The 27,085-nt window shown below is 44.4% G+C and overlaps 1 protein-coding gene across 1 annotated transcript in view; it reads right to left on the bottom strand.

Annotated features, from left to right (window-relative positions):
• The window catches only part of RHOJ (ras homolog family member J), a 51,708-nt gene extending 24,629 nt beyond the window's left edge, over nt 1–27,079 (bottom strand). The window contains exon 1 of the mRNA XM_057378772.1: nt 26,654–27,079. Within this exon, the coding sequence (XP_057234755.1) occupies nt 26,654–26,831 (178 nt within the window). The 5' untranslated portion in view covers nt 26,832–27,079. The remainder of the gene's footprint in view (nt 1–26,653) is intronic.
• Between the last annotated feature and the right edge of the window lie 6 nt (nt 27,080–27,085).

Here is a 27,085-nt window from a genome sequence, read left to right as displayed (position 1 = left end):
TTTTTTTTTTCCCATATGCTCACAGCTCCCCTTTCTAACAATTTGATCTCCTGCATGCACCAAACCTGTGCTGCAAATAGAGGCACTGTAACTACCACCCTCTCCTATCACACAAAGCAAACTTGCTGMTCCTCTCTTCCTCCTCTGGCAAACAGCCACTTTGTTGTTTATTTTCAAAGCATTTAGCATCATAGCAGAGAAGTAAACTGCAATATCTGAAAGCTATACTGACATTATTGAATAAGACTGAAAACATTCATGGAGAACATGTTTTTCTCTGGTTAATGCATGCACTTTCATATCAGAGGGACAGGGCTGTAGTTCACAGAATCACAAAATAATTAAGGTTGGAACATCAGATGGTTGAGTCAAGCTGCTAAACCTGTCACTAAACTGTGTCTCCCAGTCTCCCAAAAGCCACATGCACATGTCTTTTGAACACTTCTAGGGACAGTAATTCCACCTCTTTCCTGGGCAGCCTGTTCCAGTTCCTGGCCACCCTTTCAGTTTGCTGTGGCTTTTAGAGAGRTGCTAGAGGAATTGGCAGCTCTTTCAGGGGGTATAAATGTGGCAGCATTGAAAGGCTTCCTGGTCTTCCTGGAGAGCGACCTTTTGGAGACAGAAAATTGGGAGTGACTTCCTGTCTTGTTTCATCCTTGGAGACAACTTAGATTGGACACAGCGGTAGCCACGAAAAGCAGTTGATTTAGGGACTGTTGAAATATGTAAGGATTAGGGATCCTTTGTAAATCAGAACCAGGATTTGGAGGAAGATGGAAAAGAGAGAGCACGGGCATGACTGCAGCCTCRTCTCATTGCAGGGTTTCTCCCTGCACCACATGGCACCAGTTTAAAACCAGCACAAGRATTGTGCATCAGATCTGTGCTGGAAATCCCTCTGCCCGAACCTGAGAGAGGCACAGCTCTGTGACAGAGGGCTGTGATGCAGAAGCCTGGCACAGAGCAGGGTGGATGGAGCTGTCTCTGTCACAGCATTATTTTTGGTGATTTAACTGCACTGTCAGTGATGAGGATGGCCTGATGCAAGCTGGCAGGCTTCACTGCCGAGGCTCAGATGGCAAGCACTGCATCCTGGTGTATATTCTTGAAGAATTTCCCTTTCATCTTGCCATACTTCTGTCTTTGCTGGCTGTTTTGAAATGTGTTTCTAGTCCACATGCAGGGAGTTGTCTGCAAGGCAGGGCTGCCTGTGCCACTGGGAAGGAACAACATCTCACCCTAGATACCGAAATGTCAGTACACCCTCGCCATCCTAAAGATTTGTGCAGCAGTTCTTCCTGGAGAACAGGAGCCTGCTGCTCCCCTGTGTGTCTGGACTGCCTGGTTAGGTATTCTGCTCCTGGTTTTACACACTCTATTTTCAAAAAGCTCCCACCGTGGTGCCTTTCCCCCTGACTAATGTAAAAAGGCAACGCACCTCTAATCTGATTATTAGAAGATCATCCAACTCCACGGGTCAATGAAGAGTCAAAAGCATCATTTAATTRCTGAACTTTGCTGCTGGCCCCTGACCGTGGCCGGTGCTTGCTGGGAATCCAAAGCAGCTGCACAGAGAGGAGCCACGATGTGTCTGTGCAGAGGCAGCCCAGGGCCAGAGGCCAATCGTTTCCCTGAGTTGTGGTGTTTTTTTTCTTCCTGGAATWTTTTCTGCATCGTGACTTGCAGATCATCTTTCTCTGAGCCAGGGAAAGAGGCTGACCCTGATCCCACGGCTGCTCAGAAGGACTGATCTTACCCTGTGGGTGCAGAGGAGGAAGGGGACACCCTTCACCACGTTTATTCCCAGTTCAATTCATGCCGGGAAAGGCCTTTCTGATAAATCCCTTTTGAGGATGTTCCTCTCAAACGCTGCTGTCTCATTTCCCCTCTCCCCACAAGGTCATCACTGGCATCAATCTCGCCCTGTCCTGCAGCCCTGCACTCTGGGGGAGAGATTTCCTGCGTCTGAGTCAGTCCGGCAGCGGGACCAGAGCGAGCAGATGGAGACAGGGATGGGCTCTGCTCCCACATTTCACCCTCGCTCTGCACCCTGACACACACCAGCACGGAGTGGAGCTCTGCCCTGCTCTGCCACGCCGTGCTCACCCCGCAGAAACCCGGATTTTACAACCTCTGCTGGCTTCCAGCACCGAGATTTGTGTTTAGGGAACAGCAGCGTGGGGATCTGTGGGATTCATGTTACAGCGCTTAGGAAATACCCATAAAATATCAGCTCATTAGCCACACTCGGTGGAAATTAGACACACTGGGCACTGGGGGTAYATCAGCAATGAGTCAGAGTTGCTGTTTGGTTTTTTACACCACGGCAGCTCATGGTGAAGTGCTCTGGGTGACAGCGGGGCTCCTTTGGCTGTGTGGGTGTGTGACCCTAAGACCAGGGTGGTGCTGACTGTGCTTATGGCTTGCTCTGATGTGGTCCATGTCAAACAGCTTATCTCCTGATGTCACAGAATCATGGAATCAAAAATCACAAAATGATTTGGGTTGGAAGGGACCTTGAAAGATCATCCCCCTGACCAACAAGAGTATCAAAACTAACTCAGCGATGAATGCTGGAAAAAAAATAATTCACTGCATCTTATGCTGGATTTCTACAACATGTTCATTTAAAAGAATGGCCATTTCCTAAGAAATTTCCTTTCAAATTTAAGTCTATTAAAGGAAATGCTTATGAAAGGTGAAGCTGGTTACTTTTTTCTAAAGATAGATTAAGGGGGAGCTGTAGGTGGGTATTTTTGGGAAAATAAAGGGGAAAAAAAGGAAGCCTGGTTTTAATCAGTTCTGTTGAGAGTTGTGGCTGGTGCAACACAGCTCAGAGAAGTGTGGATGCCCCATCCCTGGAAGTATTCAAGGCCAGGYTGGAGTGGGCTGTGAGAAATCTGATCTCGAGGAAGGGGTCACTGTCAGTGGCCAGGAGGTTGGAACAGGATGATCTGAAAGGTTCCTTTCCACCCAAACCATTCTACTGCTCTGTGATAGCTCTTATCCACACCTCAGAAGGAAGGAAGAACATCTTTTTTGGACCTGGATGGAAAATGTATGGCTTTTTGCTCCTCCTGTGTCACAGGTTGTTAGTGCCATCCTCAATAAYATCCATCTCAACTGCTCTGTGCATGCAAACTTCAAAACTATTCTTAGGAAGGTTATTTCACATGTGGACTTGCAAACAACCGACAGTGGTGCTGTCAGGAGAGGTCAAAGACAGGGAAATGCCTGTGACAGCATGTGCTYTCCCTGCAGAACATGAGGAGATGATGGCATTGATCCCAGGGGATTCGGTGCTCGCRTGGTTACGTTGCAGACTCCAGAGTTGCGTGACTGGCGATGCTGCTCTGCGTGTGAAAAGATCTTTTGTCCCTTTAAATGTCACTTGCTGTCAAATYGAGGAAAAGCTTAGAAGCCTGTGTTGACATTTATGCAAACAGATCTAAAAAAAAAATCCTGGTGAGGTTCCACTGATAAATGCTCTGGCTGTAATCTTTTGGTTGGACGTGTGTGGGGAGATTTTTGTGTTCCTACAAAGCCTCTCTGACTGCTGGGACAGGACACATGTTTTCAAGTCAGCTATTTGCCTAGAGTGTTTTGCTGGTCAGGGTTTTAGCAAGGAGTTTTGAGAGACAGATGAATGAGAGAAGAGCACAAAGCCACCAATTGTCACTGGGAACTGTGTATCAGAAGTGAAGTACAGGCTCTTTTGAAACTCTAAAGTTGCTTTATTATTTCACAAATATTGCCAAAATCTTTCTAGTTTTCCATTTCCCTCCCCAAACATTTACACTTTTCTATCCTTTAAGTCCTACCTTGTTACCAGTCACAAGGGCCTGAATTTTGCCCTCAGCTGCTCATGTAAATCCCTCATCTTCAAACAGTTAGACACCAACCAGGCAAAGGATTAGATTAGCCTTGCATGGAAACACAGAGAGATCCATGAGGTTTGGATGGGCATGTTGCATCTGCAGTGATTCCTGGAGCATGCAAAATCATTAAATTGACTGAAAACAAAATTATGTTGGAGGTGCATCTTGATTTTTACTCAAATCTTTTTCTGATGACAAACCAGCAGGCATTAAAATCACAACCAAACACTGAGCTTCAGACATTAGAACTTGGGTTTTGTGTGTGCACCCAAGTTTGTTTCACGGCAATAATGAGAACTGAGAGAACACAGCTCCTGTAAGCGTGACAGTGAATTTTAAGTGAGAACACCCCACTTCTGTCTTTCTGTCTTTCTGTCTTTCTGTCTTTCTGTCTTTCTGTCTTTCTGTCTTTCTGTCTTTCTGTCTTTCTGCAGCTAGAAACTGCCCCAGAAGTTTGTCCTGCCAAGGCAGCTGTTTGTTTGTCTGTCAGTGACACAGTCTCAAACGTGTCTGGAGAGCTCGTAGGAGCTGTGCTTTCAAGAGAGTCTGTTCCTAAAAGATGCTTTCCCTTCCAGCCTTCCCAAGGTCATGCTTCAACACGAGACTTGAAAATCTTACATGACAGCAAATAGTGGGACAATCTGGTAAGTACACTCAGGCTGGGTAAATTGTATTTATTTTCTATTGCTGTGTAAGTTTAAAAACAGAGAGAAACTCCATCGACTTTGCTACCAAAGTACGAGTTCTTCAGCCTGCTCTTCTGCTGTTGTAGTGACCCTTGTGTAGATGCCCAGAGCCCCCAGCCTATCTCTTTRATTATGTTTTCTGTTCTTTGGTGTTTCAGCATTTCTGATGTCTCTTTTGGGTTGAATCCCAGTGAGTCAATGGAAAAGTTGTGTCAATGGCACTGAAAGCAGGAACTGGCTTTCAAGAACCTCTTCCTAATCTGACCTTGACACTGACCRTAATTCACAACATATGCAACTGGAAGGGTAATAAAAGCCCAGAATGAAGGTGAACTGTCAACCTTAAAAGTGGAATCCCGATGCAAAGTGGACACTTGTGTTCACTTCTCTGCACTCTGTCATGCTCTGATCTCAGAAATCCTTTTTTAGGATAATAATGAAAGTTGGCACTGAAGGTTTAAGAGCTGTCACGTTGAATATGAAAGAAAAAAAAAACAAATGAGCCTTGCCAGATGGTTTAAACTGGTGTTTGAGATTAGCCAAACCAGCAGAAAATGTTCATTTGGAGTTCTGTCCCCTTAATAAATCACAGGAGATTCACAGCTGATGTGATACCCCTCCTGTGGCTCTCTGGAARTCTCCTCTCCAGCAGCTCATGGCTGCTGTGATCCAACACCAGATGACAGCTGAGGTTCAGGGCACTGCTTTCACATCACCTGGGCACAGCTTCCCTTGCTCTGAAGGCAAGCTCAGGGGCTGCATGGAATGGTGAATAAGGATGATTGCAGCTGACCTTATTGGCTGGGTTACTCTGCTGGCTTAAGCCCAGACACAAAAGCTATTGCTCACCTCATAAATACGCCCCAAAAATTGGGGTAAACAAAACCCAAAAGAGGCTTTCAGAAGCACCAAGTCCTGCAAAACCTGAAGACTCATTTTCACTTCAGGAGAGGGGCGAGTGAGGATCCTTTGCTGTGCTCAGATGTGCATGTGCTGCATCTGGAGGCTGAACTCTGCTCAGCACCAAAACCAGCCAGAGCCTCCAGTGCATGCAGCGTGCTCAGGAGAATGGCTCTGTTGTACCCAGCTCCCCACAGCAAATGAAAGAGCCTGCATTGTCCTTTCCAGGACAGCCTGAATGCAAATCCATAAATACGGCTCATACGGCTGTTCTGCTTCCACAAGTTTGTTCTTACAGTCTCTGCTTGCTAAAATGCTCAGCCCTTAATTGAAATTCCACCTCCAGTGGAACAGCCCTCTGTCAGCTGTCCCTGGGAAAGCAGAGTGAGCAATGACAGCAAAAGCATTGTGATGAGCTCTTCTATCGTCTCCTGGATTTTTTTTTTTTTTTTAAATTTTCCATTTTTCCATTATTTTGGCTAAGAGGTCAGAGCCTTCCTAAAAAGCTGTGCTTTTCATTCTCTATTGTTGCACAAAACATAACATAATTTAAAACTACCAAAAATCAGAAATCAATCCTTGCATAGCTTGGGAAGGGCTTGCTTTAATAATAATATTTTTTCCAGTGATCCTGTGACTCAAGCAGCACTGAGTTACCATACCCATCTGGACATATATGTTTAGATATTAATTATTTCTCACAGCAGAGAATGTTTGCACATTATTTTATGTAAAGAGGTGAAAGTTGCCATAGTTTCCTTGCCCTCCTTGCTCTCTCTCTTTTCCCCGTCTCTTTAGATTTAATTATTGCTTTTTGTTCYTGTTCCTTTGACAAGTAACCTTTAACAGAAAGCTCTCAGCTCACGCAACACAGTTCTACAAAGAGAACTTGAAGATGGCTACAGGCATGTCCACAGGAAGGGATGGGGTAGAAATAGCATCCCAGAAACCTCCTGGCTGCAGATTTACCTGCCAGTCCAAGGCAAGACATCAGAAATAGGAAATGGCAGATAGCAGAAGAAATGCAGATGGCAGGTATCTCCCTGAGGTGCTGGCAGGTAATTCAGTGTCTGATATTTTGTAACATGTAGCCTCTCATGAAGATATGCTGTGTTTGCTGCTAAATGTGGCAAAACAGAATCTCTGGCTCTACCATAGATCTGGTTATCTTTGTACTCTGTTAACGTCCTCAGGGGACTCATTTACACTAATAATTAGCATTCTAAAATTAATGGGGCTTTGTAGGCATGTRTTTATACACACACATGCACTCCCATTTGCTTTTAGAAAAATTTTCAGATGGAATTTGCAGATTTGAAGCACTGTCTTGGCATCACTTGCCATGAGCTGGGTTCAACCCCTTCCCTGACCAGGAGACTCTCCCACTGTTTGAAGAGATCCACCTCCCTCAGGCTTGACTTTGGTGGAATTGCTCCTGGTTTTCACAGTTTGAGGCAGACTGATRTATTTTGTAGCTCTGAAATTGATTGGGAGGAGGAGGAGGAGAGGAAGAAAACACAAAAGCAGAGGGGGAGGAGGCAGGCAATACATGAGACAATGTGGACTATTTCCCAGCATCATTTAATGACTGCTTGGAATGGGTGAGGAATGACACCAGAAGTCTTAAAAGGCAGAATTTGTGCTTCAATGTATAATTATACGGTTATATTGCAGTCATAAGGATAATTATCAGAATTTTAAAAAGATTAAAATCATCCACGCTCTGTCTTTTCTGTTTTATTTCTGCGTTACAGCTATTTCATGCATCATGAAGTATTATCCACTACTGGATTTGGAAATCACTTGTTTTATATTGTTGTGGGTTTATTCTGCATCAATCTCTACAGGTTGTCGCTGCATATTTGTCGAGAACAATTCACTGGCAAATAATGTCGCTGAGGACCAAAATAAAAATATCTCTACACCAAATTCTGATGCACAGACTGCCTGCAAACACTGTCCCAGGTGGCTCAGGCTGCCASGATCTGACCCAGGCCACTGCATTTCATTCAACGAGAGGCAATCTCTCATCTGATCCATGTGGGCATTTTATGGAGCCAAGTCCTAAATTCCAAGCCTTATAACTTGCACATATGTTTCTGCCACCCACCACGGGCTGGTAATTCTCCAGTTCAAACAGGCACTCTTGATTTTTGCTTGTCTTGTGCTGGGAGATACACCAGTGTGCTTGTTTATGTGAAATTTGGGAGAACAAAGGCTAATTTGATCCCACCCTTCCAATAGGTTATATGTTTTTTCAACCCTGAAGCAAAATTTTGTGTCTGTATGTTTTGGCTTTTAAACTCAATAACCTGCAGGCCTCAACCACGTCAGAAAAGAAATGGAAATCTCATCATTACACAGAAGGTTTAAAACTTAAAACCAGAGGCTACATCAACAGCAAAAGGCACAGCACAGATATGCCCTTCTCCTTGGGACTTCCACTGGATTCAGGATGGAGGGATGCTGTGAAGGCTGTTTTGCTTTGCCTGTGCACTCTTCAACCATCACAGGATGCTGAGGGTACAATGGCTTTTTTTGGATGTTACTGTAGATTCTTTTTTGACCASATAAACAGGACAGGAACAGACGGTRTGGYTTTTGAAGGTGAAGATGTGATGTTGGGCCATGTGAACGAGAATTCACTCCCTGCCCACTCTTTCTCTGAACTGTGTCCTGCATTGACTGTGCCACAGGAATTTCACTGCGCTGCTGAATTTTTGGTAAAAAACTTTTATTCTATATTTTGGCCAGTTGAAGGTCATTTGGGCTATTCTGTTTGTATGAATGCCATTAAAAAAAAAAAGAGGTTCCTTCTGCCCCAAGCTTCCTATTCTCTCTTCCTCCCTCCTCCCTCTGGACTTTTACCTTGCTGCCCTGTATTATTTTTTCCACACAGTCCCCAGCTTTGATGTCTGAAATGCTGGAATTATTTTTTTTCCTACAGACCTTATTTTCCAAACCTTCTATTATTTTTGTGACCTTTTTGGATACTTTCCCTTTCAAGAGCATTCTTTAYAAGATGGACTTGATATAGAGAAATAATCCCAATGGGGTGTTACAGGACGTGTTTTCACGCCCTGATAGCGTGTTTTTAACCCTGCAGTGTCCTTCCCCATGCTCCCACAGGTGCTTTACACAGCTCCAGGTTGCACCCACAGAATTCTGGAGCTTTCCCAGAGATGTGTGGGTTGGTGGGGAAGGCTGTCTCTGGAGGATGCTGCCAACAAAAGCAAAAATGCCTCTGTCTGCCACCCAACTCTTTCCATACAACCAACAGTTTTAAGGCTTTATCTGCACATACATCCTCCGAAGGGAGTTTCTGGTATCCTGTACTGTTGGCTTTCGAAGAGGAGGAAAAAAAAATCTGCTTGGAACAGATCCTTTGAGGGATTCAAAGTTCCCTGGAGGAATTCGGCCCTGAACCAAAGGCGTCAGGTGCAGCTGATCCCAGGAAAGCTCAGGGCTTACAAGGGGCTGGAGGGGGGAAAGAAGGATTTCTGGCAGCTGGAGATTTACAGCACTGCTCTATCTGCCCTGATTTCCTGGATGTGGAGCAGGCACTGAGGTGTGTGGTCGGGGACRTGGCTGGTTAAATGCAAACCACAGGTACAAAACCGGAATTGCAGCAAGGAATTGGGTTTTTTTGGCTGCTGGATGTACAGGAACTTATATCCTGCTGGGTTGGGCACCTCCAACATTTTACATGGTTTCTGTGAGTTTCATGCAGGGATTCTGATGCTGTTTTTTTCAGAGGCAAGCCCTGGGAAGCGTGGCTGCCAAAGCTCTGCCACGTGGGCTTTGCTTGTCACAAGTGAAAAACATGGTTGGAGTTTAAGGCACTTCCACAGTCCCTTTGGYCTTGAGAGAGGCAGTTGTATTTAAAAATGCTCCAGTCCTAGTGAGAGAGGCTGTGGGCCAGGGGACTGCTTCCTGGGGTTTGTTTTTAACCCTGTGGATGTTTTTTAGGAATTGGATGTGCTCTCCTGAAGTTTGGTTCTGCCAGGGCCAGTGATACTGGCTGGGGTCTGAGTTGGATTGTTACAAATGAAACTGGTACATCATCTGTTAAATATCAGGAATTAAACTATTTTTCACTTCCACCCTACCAAAGAAAACTTAAATCTAAACCTTCAGCCCATGGTAATCTTGGTGGGCCAGCCCTGGATAATTCASTCAAAACCAGAGAAGGAGGATGATCATTTCCACTCCCTGTAGRCTGGCAGACAAAAAGATTTGGATCACTTTAGTAGGCCCTTATGAGATGCAGGAACAGCATCATTTCATCCGTGCCTGAGTGCTTCAGCACAGACACCACACTGAATTGATGGCAAAAGCGTGTGGCAGCAATTACTGCCGTGAGAGTTGCTCTGGAAAGAAACACAAAAAATTCATTTAACTCTCTCACTCGCCACYGTAAGGTAATTTGGACAAACTATATTCCCAGCACAGTTGTAAATTTAAAAATAAGCACAGCCAGGGCTGTAGATGGAGAGGGACTGGATGGTGCAGCTGATCAAAACGTGCTCCAGAACACACTGGAGTAGAGTTTACAAAAAGCTGYCTTTTAAATCTCTATGCCTACGATCTGTTTCTCTCTGGAACAAAATGTGGTGCTTCCAGCCTACAATATGAAGTGAGTCATAGTATTGCCATTCTGCTCCCAGCACAATTGGAGCATACCTATGGTATGAAGTGGGAGAAATATTTGGCCCAGAAGAAAGCTCCAGAATGTTTTTTTTTTTTTTTTATGTTCTGTCAAGACACGCTTAATGAACGGAGAGTATTCTTTCCATATTGCGTAATTTCAACTTTCCTCATTCTGGGCTTGTTTCAGCAGAACAAGCAAGCGTGTGCTTATCTTTAATGGGAGTTTAAGCCCAGATGAGTGTAAACAACCTTATAAGAAGGGTTTTCCTTGCCATGCATGGAGAAAAACATGCAATTACACCTGCACAGGGGCTGGATGAAGATGCGGAGGGTGGCTGTGAGTGGCAGAAAGCACAAGGATTCGCTGTGGTCGTGGTCCCTCGCTGTATTTTGGTGCTGCTCCCCTCAGGACAGATTTCAGTGATCTCCAGCATCACTCGTGTGGCCATGGACTCAGCAATGCTGGGAGGAGCAGGCTGAAGGGCAGTGAAGGGAAAGCCTGGCTGCCCAGCTGGAAAGGCTTTGGGGGACAGGGTGAAATCCCTGTCCTGGCCATGCCAGTGGCAATATTGCCTTCAGCAGAGTGATTCCTCTCCCTGTGTATGAAGAGACACCAAAACAGAGAAGATATCACGATGTGGTGGCCAGCTGGGAACTGTTTTGGCAAAGGAAACAACAGGGCTTGAACCTCAAACTCTTCCAGGGGAAAAATAAAGGCAGGATCAAGTTTTGTGCACGCGGCGGGGGCAGGYGGGGCGGGTCGTGGGTAAGGCTTTGGTCCATGACACAGATGATTTGGCCAYGATTCCTGCCCTGCAGCTGTGTGACCCTCCCAAGGCAGTGTTTCCCTCCAAATAAAATGTGAGTATTGACACAAACCTGCTTTTATGTGTTGCTGTGCTTATACTAGAGACTGCTCATGGGTTGAACTTAATGTTTGCTTAATACATCCTACTCCTTGATGTTAAATACTGTTGCTATTAACTGCTGCGGTGCCTGCTGCCTGCAGGGCTTTAATGACCAAGATCATCTCAAATAACAGTGGTTCATTTCATTTTTAAGCGTTCAATTGTGTGCAATCAGTTGTTTAACATTAGGCAGCACATGCATTATTTTGTTCTTCTCATATATGAAGTGTGGTTTTTGACCAGAAACCTTTCTTGCTCTKGGTAGTGAGAGCTCCCAGAATCAGAGAGCTCGTGAACATTTGAACCCCCCAGAGTGTGAAATAATAATGGCCAGCTGGTGCCATTTCAGTGGGGAAAAGCAGTGAGCAAATGGCAAAGATAGGAGAATTAAATCTTGTTTGTACTGCACCACTGAGGATCACTAAGAAATTGGTTTGGATTGGGTTTAAGAGGATTTCAGAACAAAGGAGTTTCCTCAAAAATCTCTGCCCTCTCAAAACAGCAACATTCCTTTGTACACATGGGATCTTTGGACTTGAGTTAGGGGCAAAAAAGGATGGATTGACCACTGCTGAGATGTTCTGGAGAAATTAGGATGAGAAAAATGTCAGGAAATGTCCCTAAATATCCCTTCAAACCACCCCCTTCAGTTAAAATGCTAAATTGTGGCTGCTGTGTCCATAAGGCAGCTTGGGGTGCCTGAGTGGACTCCCTGACATTTAACAAATGGGTGGATAAAAATCASACACTCCTCAGGTTATATCTACCTGGTCAGCGATGGGTTGGTGCCCAGAAAACCAGGGCTAAAGTAACCTGGAGGGGAGCTATGGAAAAATTATATCTTTTTGTAATCACAGGAACACACCAGGGACAAATTAACCTAACCCCAGGAATAATTTCATCACCATAACCTCGTGTTCACTTTGTAATTACAAGGTGAAACAAGGGCTGTATCCTTTTGAACTCAGGACCACATCCTTCAGCCAGTCCTGCCATATTTGCCTGTGTTTGCTCACTTCAAAAAAGCTCTTCCTTTACCCAAGGGTATGTGGATGATTGCAAACTGCAGAGGTTTTTTCCTAGCAAATTTGCTTTCCTTCCTCAGCATTTTCTCAGGAGTTTTTTTCCCCACCCCTATTCCTTCAGATATATTGATCTCCACAGTCTCACTTCTTCCAAGTATAAGATCTGTTTTTCTTCTAAGACAGCTRCAAGTCTGGGAAATACACACCCTGGTGTCCAAGAGGGCAGAGGGAGGTATTTCTAGAAATTGCTGGATGACAAACAAACCACTACAAGTTCTAGTCTTGGCTACCTTACTATAAACTCAASCCACAGATATATTTTTGTTTTCAGAAGTGAGGTTTCCCATCTGCCAATGGGTGAATATAAACCCCAGCAGATGTGAAAGAGACATCTGGAGTGTATCCATTGCACTCTCCATGTAAGTGATCATCTCCCAGTTAYTCTGTATTTTTGCTGAGCTGAGGGGATTTGTGGCCTTCCCTCCAACTGGGTGACTGCAAAAATTGTGATGTCAAAAATCCTCTGCTGCAGCTGCAAAGAGTCTCTGATGTTTGGGACAGCACTGAAAGAACTGGGAACCTTCAACAGCTCAGGAAACTGAATGAGGGCATTTAAACCTCTTGGGAGTCAAAATGAGGGGAGAGGATTTCCCAAAGAACCCAAAACATCTCTTTCCAAGCTGAATTTGAATGGGGTCTCCAGCTCTACCAGGTGGCTTCAAAAACCCTGACCTAATTTTCCATAAGAGGTAGAAAGAGATATTTTTCATCCTCTCACATCTGACCRTGGCCTGAGACACCCAGGGCAAGAGAGAAAACTTTTCCAGCCAAATACATATTTTTCTGCCCTSGGAACAACTCCATTGTACAGCACGAATGCCAAAGTCCAGTTTCCTTCTGGGCCCTGCACATTTTTTGAAGTTGGTGTTTATTTTGCCTGATCTGCCCTGACTTTCTGGTTCCTGTTACTGTTCTCTCCCATTGTTGCTGGTGAACTCTGGCCCTTACCAGGATTTTGGTGGGGTTGCTTTTCTCTGAGCAGGTACATGGGAGATTTCCCAGCATTGGAGAAATGGCCTCTCTATTCCCCTGCTGATCAACCTCTTCTTCCTCTGTATATTACAAAACATGGAGAGAAATAAAGCCCATAACTGAGCCTCTGTAATCAACAGGGGCTGCTTCTGTGAAATGGTGAGGGGAATTAGAAATGTTGCCTTTGCTTTGCAAAAGGCATCTGGGAAATTATTTTGAGGAAAAATTCCYTGAAATGGAAACTGTAGGTACTTCTCTAATTGTTTATACAAATGAATAAAGTGAAGAAAGAAGTTTGGGGGGAAAAATCACCCTTTGTAATATATTTCTTTGTTAAAAAATAATAAAATTCTTAATATTTATGGACATTTCTTTGCATGTTCTGCAGATATATATGGGAAAAATATATATATAATATATTTATATTTATATATATATAAAATATATGTATCTTCCTTTTTGAGAAATTATCTATTGTGTGTCATAAATATCTTCATCCTGATATTTGGGAGCTTAGGATTTTGCACAGAAATGCATTAAGGAAATTACCTGTTTCTTTATTTTATTCATCTACTTGTTGGCTTTTTATTATATGTCATACATTTCTTCATTTTAAGGGTTTCCTGACTCAGATTTGCTTGGCCCCATCTCTGTGAGCCTTCCAAAACCCGAYGACCCCAACAGTCTTGTGTGAGCATAGCCAGCCTTGAACAGGATTGCCTAAAAACCTTTCACTTCTTCCTTTTCCAATCTCAAAACGTATTTATTTACCACAATCCCTTCATGCTGAAGACGTTCAGACTAAAAGCCATGTATTATGGCAACAGGCATAAATATTTACAGCTAATAGAGGCCATATCTAATTTTAGGCACCCACACCCACCACGCTGGCTGGGAAAGGAAGCCAGGCTCTTGCAGGTTATGCTTCCAGCTCTTCTAAGGAAAAAAATCCATCAGGCACCATCAGTAGTGACTCCTCACTGCTTCTGTTGGCTCTGTTTTGTTTCTTGCCTGACAGCTCACAGCAGGAACRCATTCAAAGGGGTTGCCCATATAGGAAATCTGAAATTGAGGGTTTCTCAGACACCCCAAATGAGCTTCSTTAGGTGAGATGTAATTAATATTTTGGACAGGATTTTGAGCCCTCCCTGGAGAAGCTCCTGGGAAGGACGGACTGTTTCAGGTCCAGGCTTATGGAATAAGCTTTTGCTATCAAACAGCAGGGTCTGGTTTGTTAATGTGACAGACAATGGAAAAGCAGCTACATGGGAGGGATCCTGGGGTTGGCATGGCAGAAATGGGAATTTAGGTTGGATTTCAGGCTCAAACCGATTGCACACAGCCCAATTCCCCTCACTGTAATAGTGTCCTTCCAGTCAGGTCCTTTACCTCATATTTTCTCCATAATTTACAAACAGCATTTATAGAATGTGGCCACAGACACCTCCCTTCACGTTTACTGAAGTTCTCATTCCAGGGTCATTAACTTTGGACACCACTCACTGGAGTTGTGTCTAGCAGAGGGAAGGTGTACTTTGAAAACCTTTGAGAGTGTTTGGGATAACTTCCTTCTGCTGGGAATCAAACATACATAATCTTATAAATCAGAAATGTGGATTTGTCGGACATTTATGTGATGASAGAAATTGTCAAAGGARAAGAGGACAAACACCCCTCTGCAGYAGCCTGTACCAGAGAATGAAGACATGAGTGAACTCAGCTCAAAGACTGTTTTCCCTTCTCCCAAGCACTTGCCTGGCTCTGCCATCAGGTTTGCCAGGGTTTGTGAGGATTTCCAACCTCTCCCTCCAACCACTGCAGCTCTTCCTATTGAGAGAGCCCAAAACCACACCTGAACTCATGATATTTGAAGCATTTTACTTGGAAATTTTTGTCGCTGTTGCACAAATATTTAATTTAGAGGAAGCCTGCCCTTGAATAATAATGATTGCAATACAGTAACTGTAAAAAGGATAATAACAGCAACCAACTAGAACTGGCCAGGGGGATGATAATTCAGCTYTGCGACAACTTCTGAGGTTTTACAATTTGTTTTCATTTTACAATGGAATGAAAACAAAAACTTCACATATTATGTTTTCAATTTGGGTCTTCTTTGCTGCACTKTCAGAAATAACCAGAGGGCCCTGGACCTCAAGAATTTGTCCTTGCAAATATTTAAAAAATGCTTCAGCTTTCGTGAATCAGCATTCTCTCTTGGTGGGACAGCTCTTCAAAAACGCTCTGGCCAGAACTTTTGCTAACCCCAAAAATTCGAAACCATGAGTCATATCCCCCAAAACACAGTTGTTAGAAATCACTTGTTTTATGATTTTTGGACGTCTTCTGTACTGTCTGCTCTTAAACATACCTTTCCCCTCCATTCTCTAAGGATGTACATTTCTTTCCACACTTCTCCACTCCTCTCCTATTTACTTGGGCATTTTTTTGGTTCTCATGCAGCTCCCTGTCTCGGTTGACCTTCTCCAGCTCACGCACAAGAGGCAGTGCTGAGATAATATTTTTATGGAATGCTGTGGCAGGGGTTTGCCAGGAAAGGGGTGGCTGCTGGAATGGACAGTGGTCACTGTGGGGTGGTCCTGCAAAGCCCTGTCTGGCCTCTTGCTGGTTCTCACTCATCTCAGATGACATTTTCCATGGGGCAGAGCTGACATCTGTCACAAGGAAGAACATCTGCTCTCATGCCCTCAGCCCTGGCAGTGCTGGAGGGAATCAGAAGAGACACCAGTAATAATTATCACCCCAGGCTTGTGGGGCAGCTGCTATGTGTGCAATGTCTGTGGCTTGGTTTTGGACCCAGCTGGCTCCGAGGTGGCTCTGCAGGATCCATATCTGGTCCTGGCCAGCTCCATGGCCTSTGCTGTGCCCAGGAAAGCTTTGGGAAGACAATCTGTCTTTCTTCTTCTTTGACTTTTCAGGTGGAAAGACCCTGCTCGTGAGAATAAAAGCAGGGTAGACAATAAATACCAAGAAAAGAAAATGTGCCTGTTCATTCTGAGGGATGGGAGGGAGCAGCAGAAAGGGATCAGGACCTGGAAAGACTTTTTGGGATGGAAAGTACAAGGTGCTCTCTACTCAGGTGGTCTCTGTATGAATTGTCTCTTGCACCTCACCTAGACAAAGTATGAATGCATTTGGCCAGACTCCCTTGTGCCCTCAGGATTTTCCACCCTGTTGGGCATAGTCTCAAAATACTATTTTCCTCGCAAAATCATGACAGGATTTGCATTATTACTTTTCTTCCCCTAATCTCTCACGTTCATGCATTTAAATAGAAGGCAGGGGGAGAGAAACCCAGTTGGGAGCACCATATGGAGAGAACACAAGTTATTGCTGTTCCCCCATTATCTTGGCACAGATTTCCTTTGTCAAACGTTACTTCAGATTTGGGACCTCATTTTGTATTCACACTCCCCGTTGCTTCCTCCTGCCTTGGAAGCACCAGGAGGGACTTMTGGAGCTGCTACAAGGAGCTCTTTACAGGAAAGGAAATGAATTGGGCAATRTGATCCAAATAATGGAAGAATGAATTATTTCACCATTTTAGCAGCTCCCCGTGAGGGACACTCGAGGGAGAAAATGCACTTAACACTCTGAAAAATTGAAATAAAAAAACCACAGCAACCTCACCCCTCTGGACCTGAACCAAACCGAATGATTTAGGTAAATGCCCAGCAGATCTCCAAGTGGCACAACCCATGAGAAACAATTTCTATGCGTGGCAAGGAAAATTCTCCATATTAATGATATCATGAACTGGCTCAGTTAATTTGGACTCCTTCCACAAGGCCTGGTTTCTGGCAGATTAGCTGATTTTTTTTTCCAGTATAAACCCCTCTCTTAATGTTGAGTTTGATCCCGTTTTCATGGATGATATTCCTGGAAAATTATTTTCTTAAAGCTGTACTTCACATACACTTTTTTAAATGAGAGATGGTGCTCCCTTGTATTTCTAGAACAGGCTTARAATATCCTGAGCAGTAACTAGAATGCAATGAGGTGAAGGGAATTGTGCTGGATTTTTGCAATTTCTGTTTGCATTACTGATGACCCAGAACAAAGCAGAGCTGTACTGTGGAGGTAAAGGGTCTTTCTAGGAGCTTAATTAATGGCCCTCCTAGAGATTGTTCATGCTTTTACTGGCAAATTTAATGGCAAGTTTTCAACAAGCAAAAATGGAATCAAAACCTAGAAAAAGAATTACAAGCGATTCTACAGCATCCTTTGTGCTTTTGATGAAAATGTCTTTGTGCAGCTATAACTAAACAAAAACAAAGATGCGGTTTCCAAACATCTCCCGAGAGGTATTTTGTGATTTATATGCCCTCTGCAAAGTTTGAGTGCCCATGTGGAGCCATTTGGGAAGATCCTACAGCCCAAACTGCCACTAGCAGTGCTCTTGTCCCAGCAGGAATGGACATGAATCCTGGGCATTACTGCGACAAGCCATTGCTTGATACAGACAGCATAAAATAGATGTCTCAGGAGGCATTTTTCAGTGTTTGTGCCAGAGTTGAGATTCCCTGGTGGAAACGCCTCAGCTTACAAATAAAAAATCAAATCTCTGCATTCCTGCTGCCTGTGGACAGGGTCTCCAACAACTGGGCTCCCCAAATTAGACATAAATATTGACTTTACACCTAGTTATTGGAGAAAACCAGTTCTGAAATGGAGCTGGGGGGATTTCCCAGAAACCAAGTGTGTCCTAGACAGAGAGGGTCTGGCCTGTGAGGACACAGCAKCTGGATGGCTGCCAGCTCTGGAGAYGGAGCATGAGACAGTTTGTGAACTTAAAACACATTTTCCAACCTTATGGGATTTTAGTTTAAGCCTGTTCTCAGCAAAGCAGCRTATTATTGCACAGAGATGCTCTTTTGGTCCCATCTCCCAGGGGATGGAAATTAATGTTATATTTGAACATGTACGTTTTCCCACTCATTGCTGGAGCTGCTCTTTTCCTTAAAGCTGAGCATGGGCAGACACTGTTAATGCCATCAAACTTTGAAGTTACAGCCACAGGCAGGGTCAGAGAGTCTTTAGAGAGGGACATGGCCTCTGTTTTCAGGGATTGGAAAGCAGTTCCAGGGAGTCAGCTCAGGATCCACTGTGGCAGGACCTTTCTGTCCACCCCCTCTGTACTGTCCTCTTTAACCCTTTCAGGTGCCTCAGTCTGGCTCCTGTGCTCATCCCTGGGATTGCTGTTTCTGTGGGACACTTGCATGCTGTCCTGAACCAGCAGTGAGGATATTGGTGCAGTTCTGTGCTGTTTTTTCCCTCTTGCTCCAACACCATYGCCCTCCTGACTGTGCCTTCTGTGCCACCGTGCTTGGGAATATTTTTACAGCTGTCCATCTCCTTCCTTTGGGAGTTTTTCTTCTTCTTTTTTTTCCCCCCAATGCTTCTCCTGTCAGTGAATGTTTTTTTCCAGCCTTTTCTTCCCCTGAGGCTGGTTGAATTTATGGATTCATTGCTGTGCCAGTTCCTGAGGTAAAAAGGCAACTCTGGGGCAATCCCATGCTGGCTTTGCTGGAGCACTGGACTCACACTGAACCTGGAGAGTTGTGCGTGCTGAAATGACAACATCCCATGGTTTTTCATGCCTTCCCCTTCCCTGAGACCCCAAAAARCACCTTGGATATGAGGACAAGCTAAGGGACACCAACTCCCAGCAAGTGATCATGTCTCCCAGGACCCAAAACATCTTGCCTCACATATGATTTTCTGTTTAAGAAGAGGGTTTTTCTCTTGGCTTTAAATCTATAAAGGTGAGAGACCTCTTGGTTTGAATGCAAATGATACTGGATATTAAATAAGGCAAATCAACTTTTCTTGTAATCTTTTAACTATTAGACATTACTTTAAAACTCATTTTCCCTGGTATTATTTGGGGAAAAAAGGGAGATGAATACTTATTCAGTAATCCAGTTTAGAATTCCTTCATTCATTCACCCCTCCTTGGCATAAAACATGGAGTGACAGTTCATAAAACTTTAATTCCTTAGTAACATATTCCCTGACTTAGGTGGGAGACCCATGGCTTGAGGCACTGGGACAATATAACTGGAGAATGGCAAAAATGGTCACTCTTAAAAGCAGACAGAAACATAATAACTTGCATTTTTTTCATTTCAAAGATAAATAATAATTTGACAGGAGATGTCATTACYGTTTAATGACTTTTTCTGAACAGAACAATTGAAGGAAATATGCTTGCTCTTCCTCATCCCTTGCCATTTCCATGATGTCAWTAGGTCTGGCCATAACAACTGGAAAGTTAGAGCATAGGAAAGGTACTGCCACGGCAAAATATCCTCAGTGGTGCAGAGTGTCACAATGTGTATCACCAGTGCAAACATCAAAGTATCAAGGCTTATCAAGAGGGCAGAAAACGAGAARTTTCAGTATTTTGCATTGACTTAATCAGTAACTAAGTCATTGCAATGATGACTTAGTGAAAAAAAAAACAAAAAACCACTGCCACATCTGGCAGAAATGAGGTTTTTACATGTCTAGGAATCTGGGTTGCTTGGTTTGCTTCATTTTTTGGTTTTCTTTCCTACATATGGAGCATCTTTTGCTGTGAAACAACTTCTTGGCTGCCTGGCCTTGGACCGCCCGTAAAATGGCTTTGCCTCTTCATGAGGGTGGCTGACCACATGTATTGAGTCAATTATTGATTTTGAGATAGTGGATGTGACTTTTTTGGTCTTCTCAGCTGATGTGACAATCATCATTCTAGGTTTTGATTCTTCTCCTGCAATGTTACACAGATGACAAAGGGAGGGAAAGACCAGGCCTGACTGTCTTGGAATAGAAGAGAAGAAAAGTGTCATTTTTTTCAAATCCTTCCATCTCTCTTTCAAAATTTCAAAATCTKTTTGCTCATCCACGTATCAGAAGTTGATACAGAAGCATCCAAAAAGTTCCTTTCTAAAGCTCAGAGTACATTGGGACAAACTCACAGCCCGGTGTCTTCATCTCTGACACAGCAATGAGCAGCTTTAAGAAAATTTGCCATTCATCAGACCAAACTTAGGTCTTGCTCTGAACTCTAACAGAAGCTTGTGAAAGCTCATTTCCTGCAGAAGTCTTTTTCATTAGCTYATGGTAGCACTCAGACTCCATGATATATGGTTCAACCTCCTTTTTTTTTTTGCAAACCCTGTTAAAATTTTGTCAAGAACTTTCATAAAGCAATAAGTTCCCAGGGTTAATCACATASCATGCGAAGAAATATTCCTTTCTAAGCCACTTGACTTTTCCATCTTTCCAAWCCATTCCCTCAGGCCTGTGGCTGACCTTAAGAAAAATCCCATCATTCCACATCCAAACCACCAATACACATTCAAATGGTCTAACTCCTTTTTTAGTATTCCTTGTGATTCCTCTTGCCCTTCAGGCATCACATATCCAACACAAAAGAGTAGACAGAGGGGCTYAGGTGGAATTTGGGCTGGATAAATCTGGATAAAGCAACATGGCTGCTTTACCTACTCCTCTAATTCCTGGCGCTGTCCTTCGTGATGTGCATTGTCCTTTATTCCCTACTCCAGTTTCCAGCCTGCCAATGTCACTCAGGGTGCAGTGTTGTCCCCTGTTGTGTTTGATGCACAAGGACATCCCCTGGGATGGAGAAATCAGCTCTGTGTGTGAGGCTGAGGCAATCCTGAGCTGTCAGCTGAGCCCTGGCTCACCAGAGAGATGCTGGTGGTGTGGCAGGGACTGGAGCAGAGCTCTTTGGAGCATAACATCAGAGTTAAACCAAACCARAATGGCAGCAGTGCTTAGAGAAGATGCAAAACAGAGCCAGAGGCAGAGGTAAGAGGCAGCTGAGGGGCAGGGGACAATAGGGACTTGGTCACCACAACACTCAGAAAGCATCTCCCTGCGAAACAGAAACCCAAAGCACACACCTCTGTCCTCACAGGATTGTTCAGCCCCAGGACAATTCAGGGATGTGTGTGAGGAAGAGATAGCAGCYGATTGTTATCTCAGTCTTTGCATACCAAAAACACCTTCAGGAGGAAAAGGCCCTGCGATGTTTGGGGGTGGATTGGAGCCTCTCATTGGAGAGGGTGGAATAACCACGGTGATTCAGGCAAAAGGCACCTTTTTGGTATAAAGGCTGTCCAGGCTTCCTGGATGTGGAAAAGCCTGAGGATCACTACATCACCTCTGATTTGTGTGACTCAGGACACAAAATTAAACCTTCTGTGGGGAGACAGAGCATTTGYGGTTGTGTAAAATTCATCTTTAAAAAATCCAGCCCTGAAAACATTTGAATTGCACTGGTGGGTTTCTGTTGTGTCATACTTTGAATGTTTTATTGAGATGGCTGGTTTATTCTGGATGATACCAGGAAGACTGGCAGAGAAATMTTTTTAGCTCCTGAGAGCCAAAATGAACATATCTGCTCAGTGGCCATCAGCTTAAACAGACAGATCTTAAAAGAGTCAGCGCTTTCTTGTCTCAAGGATAAAGTTCAAATCTGTGTGATCAAAACTGGATGAACATTAAAAGGAAAAAAAAAAAACAACCCACTGCAAATATCCATGCAAATAAACATCACGGCTCTATTCCAGTGCTATTTATATCTATTTCAGTTTAATGACCCCAAACATTGTATGAAGAGTTTCTCTAATGTGCTACCAARACTGTTTATAGGAGACAACTGTCTCAAGAATGTGCTAGTGTGAAGACTCCCACGGCAGCACCCGTGCAGGAATTGCAGATCTSCTTGGGCAATCTCCTCCTGTCTGATGAAGTTTCATCAGGGAAGAAGAAGTGATGGTCTGGGGTTTAAGTTACCACACAGAGTGGCAATGCAGGGGATGGATTGAAACCAGCRTGCATCAGCAATCAATTAAAAATGGCCAGCACACCAGAAGAGTGGACAGATGTGCTCTTGTGCCTGTAGCTGGGGAAATTTGGGATCTTACAGCTCCCATCTGGTTCTGCCGTGTCTTGGCTGGTGGTTTCTGCCCCATGGGGAAAGGCTGCGAGGCTGAGCTGCCTGGTGCTCATCCTGTCCCCCTTGGGTGCTCCTGCCTGTCCCAGGACACAGAGCAATGGGTGACCCCACAATCCCTGAGAGCCAACTCCCAATTCATCTCTTTCATGGCAGAACACAGGGAACAGGGTTTGGGTCAGTGCTGTGACATACAGGCAGGATAYAATTTGGGGGTTTGCACAGGGCAAGAGCAGTGGTGCTGCTCCTGTGTTCCTAAAAATGCCAGAGCAGGAATCTCTCCCTCCTCGCAAGGCTTGGCCTGGCCAGCAAGGGTGGGATCAGTGCCCCCTGACACYGGTGATGTTCCTGCCCACCTCAGTGCAAAATCACCCTGAAGAACAAAAAACAGCCTCTTAACAGTAAGTAATTTCTGTCTCCTTCCATATTGCTTTAAATTTACAGAGCCCCAGTCAGGGCTGAGTGTTCTGTATGCTATTAATTAGCTGATCACATGCCAATGCTAATTTTTTTCAAATGGGTTCACTATTTATAAACGTTCACCAGTTTGTGCCGACACATGAGAGGAGGGAAGGACATATTTACCCCATTCACTTTTTGCAGATGCTTTGCAGCTCTCCATTGGAGGAATTGACCTCTCTCATTTACCAAAGATGCAACTTTAGTTCCTAAAGCTGATAATTATTAATATAAAATGGGATGCTTGATGACTTCCTAAATAACAAATAGCACACATCTTTCTTCTATATTTCACAGAGCAAGCCAGCTAAYTTTAGTACTGCTAGTAGATGAATTGAATGTTTTTCTTTGGTCCAACCTCAGCCCTAAAAAAACATTTGTAACCTCACATAGCTGGGCACAATACAAGTCACCCTGGCTAAGAGACCTTTGCTCASGGAAAATCAGCATTTGATGTTCAAAAGAGGAGTGGAACCAGCATGTTAAAGCATCCACTCACTGTCCAAACAGTGCCTATTGTTCCAGTGATTGCCAGCAATATCCTGTTTGTCGCTGGGACAGCACTTTGGGGAGCCTGCCCTAGAAACAGCCATTTGCCTTGTGGCCAGACACTTCCAGTGTGGGACTTGGAAATTCTCCAGAGCATGGAAAYCTGGGGCTCTGGCCTCCAGCAAAACCTCTTCAAAATGCCTTGAGAAACAACCAGACTCATAAACTTCCATGCATCCAATGAAAGAAACGTTTTCTTATCCAAGTAACTAATTTGCCCCCCACCTCATCCATCTGGCATTGCTCTGTTCCTGCTCTACACCCATCACACCCCAACCCTGGCAGCAGGCCCTGAAGAAACTCAAGTTTTGTGGACTGTGGGTGAAATCTGTGGCAGAATATTACTGGTGTGGAGCTAACAACTGGTTTGGACTTTGGTACAGCRCAGCTGCACACGTGGTGAGCCACCAGCAGCTTTTCGTGCCAGGCACCGCCACGTCTGAGTTGTAAATGCTGTGTGAATTGTCTACAGGAATATTTGCTCTTTCCCTGGGTGATATTCARCTACTGCCTTCGATTTTCTTAGAGGCAGGCTGGGCCTAAGTTTTTTAAAGTGGTTTCAAGCTTTTTTGTGTGGAAGGCACTGAATAAGCCCCGTGCAGATCTAACGCCGCTGGAGTTCTGCTCTTTGCTTCCTCTGGATCGCTCCTGTCGCTGTGTCCACCTGCTCCACCTGCTCAGGGARGGAGATGAGAGGAGCAGGGCAAGCACACAGAGCTGGTGTTTCAGGGCCATGAACAGTTAAAGCCTTGGCCACGGCGCTGGTGCAGCTGGAGCTCTTCCCAAAGCTGGGCTGGAGAGCATCACTGTCTCCCCCGAGCCGCTGGAGTCGTGGCAGTGAGGAGCTGCTCTGAGATCACTGCAATCCTCAGCTTTTAATGCCTCTCCTCCCCAGCCCCTACATTTTCCATCAGAAAGAAGGAGATTGGTAAATGTCCTGGGGCTCACAAGCCAGGCTGTGAGCTGGTGAGGCAAGAGGAAGCACTTGCTAACACACCATTGCTGGTAATAATGCCCGGGTGGAAAACCTCCCCTGGAAAGTGAAGCTTGGCAAAAATCTGCAGCAATTAATTGCTTTTGAGCATTTCCAGAACAGAAATGAGCCATTGAATCAGCAGTGGCAAGGGCAGGGGTAGGCCTTGGTTCCCTGGGGTAAATTCAAATGGGATTTTCCATGGTCTCCTTCAGGATCTGTCCCATATGCAGCTTTCCCATGTGCTGTGCTGCCTGTGCTGTCACCCTCAGTGTCATCTCTCTTCTTCATCATGGGCTGCCATGCAGATGGATGTGAAAAATCCAGTGGAAAATAAAAAAAACCCTGTAATCTCAGGGGTAAGGTTGCCCTAAGTGAGTTCTTTGCTCAGTCAATACCCACAGTATTTTAAATAGGCTGTGGTATACTTTATGCCATTTTTATGAGTGGGRTTTTTTCCAGCACTCTGCTCTAGAAGTAATTTCTCCTGCTCGACTCTGCGTGCAGTTTTGTAGTGAAAACGGTTTAATAAATGATGGGATTCCTCAAAAAGCTGAAATCCCATTTTTGATCAGTGCTGGTTTTGACCACTGCTGCTGCACAGGGATTGTCTGAGAATAGCAGGTTAATATACAGAGCTAGTTTCCCCCTTATCTTTATGAGTTTTCTCATTGAAAATACTTTTAGTTTATATTTATGGCTACAGTAGTTAAGAAGGCAGCTAAAAATAGCTGGAGATATTTTAGAGGCTRAATCTTCAAACCCTGAAAATGCAGCCTGATTTTAAAGTGCCTGCATACTCCTTCTACCTGGTGCCCTAAGGAAATCAGGATTATGCTGCTTCATCTTCCTCTCCTCCTGTCAGCCCTTGTATCCCTCAGTAACTTTTGAGCCCACTGGCAATTTCCATCACTTCTGACAGAGGAAAGGGAMTCAAAGCAARTTCCTGCGAGTCACCTGTGGCTGGGTTGGGAAGAAAACCTCAGAGCGATGCCCCCACCAAGTGCCAGCCTGGCTGGCATCAGCACCCTGCACATGTGTGTGCCCCAGGCTCACTCCAAAATCACTGAGACATGGTCTGGCACCAGCTGTTGGGTGGCTTTTTCCAYGGGCAGAGGAATCTGCAGGGCATGGAAGCAAGTGGGAGAAGGGCAGTGGGTGCTGGGATCAGCATTTTGTGAGGGATGAGCAGATATGAAGCTATCACCCCAAAGTGGGTGCTGTGGCAATATAAGGCAGCCCCTAAGGATTTTGGCTCATGGAAGTACATATTTACAATGTGCAAGATTCTGTTCTGTGTCTTGCCTGTGTAATACTTTTTTTCCCCAAAGTGGTCACTCAATGTGTCTGGTGGGAAGAGAAGAGGAAAGAGAGAGCTGCTTGCATTAGAAGTGACGCTGCCCACTCTTGTGGAGGAAAAGGTCCTCACATTTCCATGGATCAGATTCTGCAATTACACAGCTTTCTTGTTTGGCCAGTTCATCTGCTAAACCTGACACAGAGCCAGAATGCAAACAGGGATTTTTCCCATTACAGAATACTGAATCTATGATAAGCCACACCATGAAAACTCAGTTTTTTAAGGAGGTGGGGAGAGAATGAGGGAAACTMCAACTTCTGCTGCAAGATAAGCAATGAGTTTTGCAGTGTTTCTAGAATCTGTGTGTCAGGGATCTCATAAAAAATCCCTGTAAGCCAAAGCAGCACTGTGAGGAGAAAAACAGTAGAATTTGGGATAGTAAAATTTAAGCAGATGTTTGAACACCAGTTTTGGCCCGTGAAACATCTGCGTGATAACTCTGGACACAGCTGGATAAAGTCAGTAATTGCTACAGAAAGAGGCCTGTGAATATTGCACTTAATCTGTGGGTCTGTTCTGCACAGCAATGCAGTGGATAGCATTGATGATTTTGATTATGTTTGTATTTTTTTTCTTATACTACAAATTCCCCTACTACCAAGTATTCAAATCAACACCACTTCTGCTTTTCAGTACCATCAAGTTGTAGTATTAAAATGTATTTATAGATGGAGTAACAAATGCCTCTGAAAGGAGAGTTATACACCGACAGCTTGGAAAGAGACTGGGCTGGTTTTCTCAAAGATCACTCCTTAAATAGGRTATATTCTCAAAGACTATTCCTTAAATAGGATATAAAGATTGTAATTTACGCATCATTTGCCAAGAGGGACAAGGCTGTGATAGTATATATTTTTACGTATATATATATGTGTGTATACATAGTCTTCCTAACTGCAGCCTGCAAAGTTCAGAACTCCAAAAACTAATGAAGAATACAAACCGATAGAGGCTGAACTGCATTTGTTTGTTGTCCCAAAACACGGCGGATTTAATTGCACCCCTAACGCTGCTTAYTTGCCAAAAACAAGACAAAAATCAGAAAGCAAACAAGTACATTCTCTGAAYAAATCCTGCAATTTTACGAGCTGCCATCTAAGCAGCCTGGCAAACCGCCCAGGCCCGAGTGACATTCGCGGACGAGAAGTAACCCGTGCATCTCTTTTGAACTGTCCTCTCCTCCAGCTTTCTTCACCTCCCACCCAGCAGCTCTCCATTAAATCCCTTCCAAAGCCTTTTCCTACCTGCATAGTGGTCAAACACGGTGGGCACATACTCCTCTGGGAAGGCATCGTTGGCGTAGCTCATCAGCAGGCAGGTTTTCCCCACCGCACCATCCCCAACCACCACGCATTTGAGCATCTTCTTGGTGTTATTCCTGCTGCCGTCAGTGCAGTTGTCATTTTCCTCCTTGCAGTTCATTCTTGCCGCTGCTCTCGCTGCTCCCAGGATTTCCAATTGCACATGAAGGAAAAATGAAGTGCGATTGTATTGACTTTTCCTGAGTTTGGAGAAAAGGGGGGAGGGGGGTTGGGGAGGGGGGAGAGCAGCAAATCTCAAACTCAGGAAATCATACTAATGTTTCCAGGCTGTCACAGCCGCTTCCAGCAGTTACCAGATCAGTCAAGAGAACCATCGAGGTGAATAAATTAAACACACAGAGAGGAATAGCATCC

This window comes from Malurus melanocephalus, unplaced genomic scaffold, assembly GCF_030028575.1.
Source record: "Malurus melanocephalus ecotype Western Australia unplaced genomic scaffold, MMel_1.1 scaffold_373, whole genome shotgun sequence".
Lineage (NCBI taxonomy): Eukaryota > Metazoa > Chordata > Aves > Passeriformes > Maluridae > Malurus > Malurus melanocephalus.
Note: the sequence above shows the minus strand (reverse complement) of the source record. Positions and strands in the feature narration are given on the sequence as shown.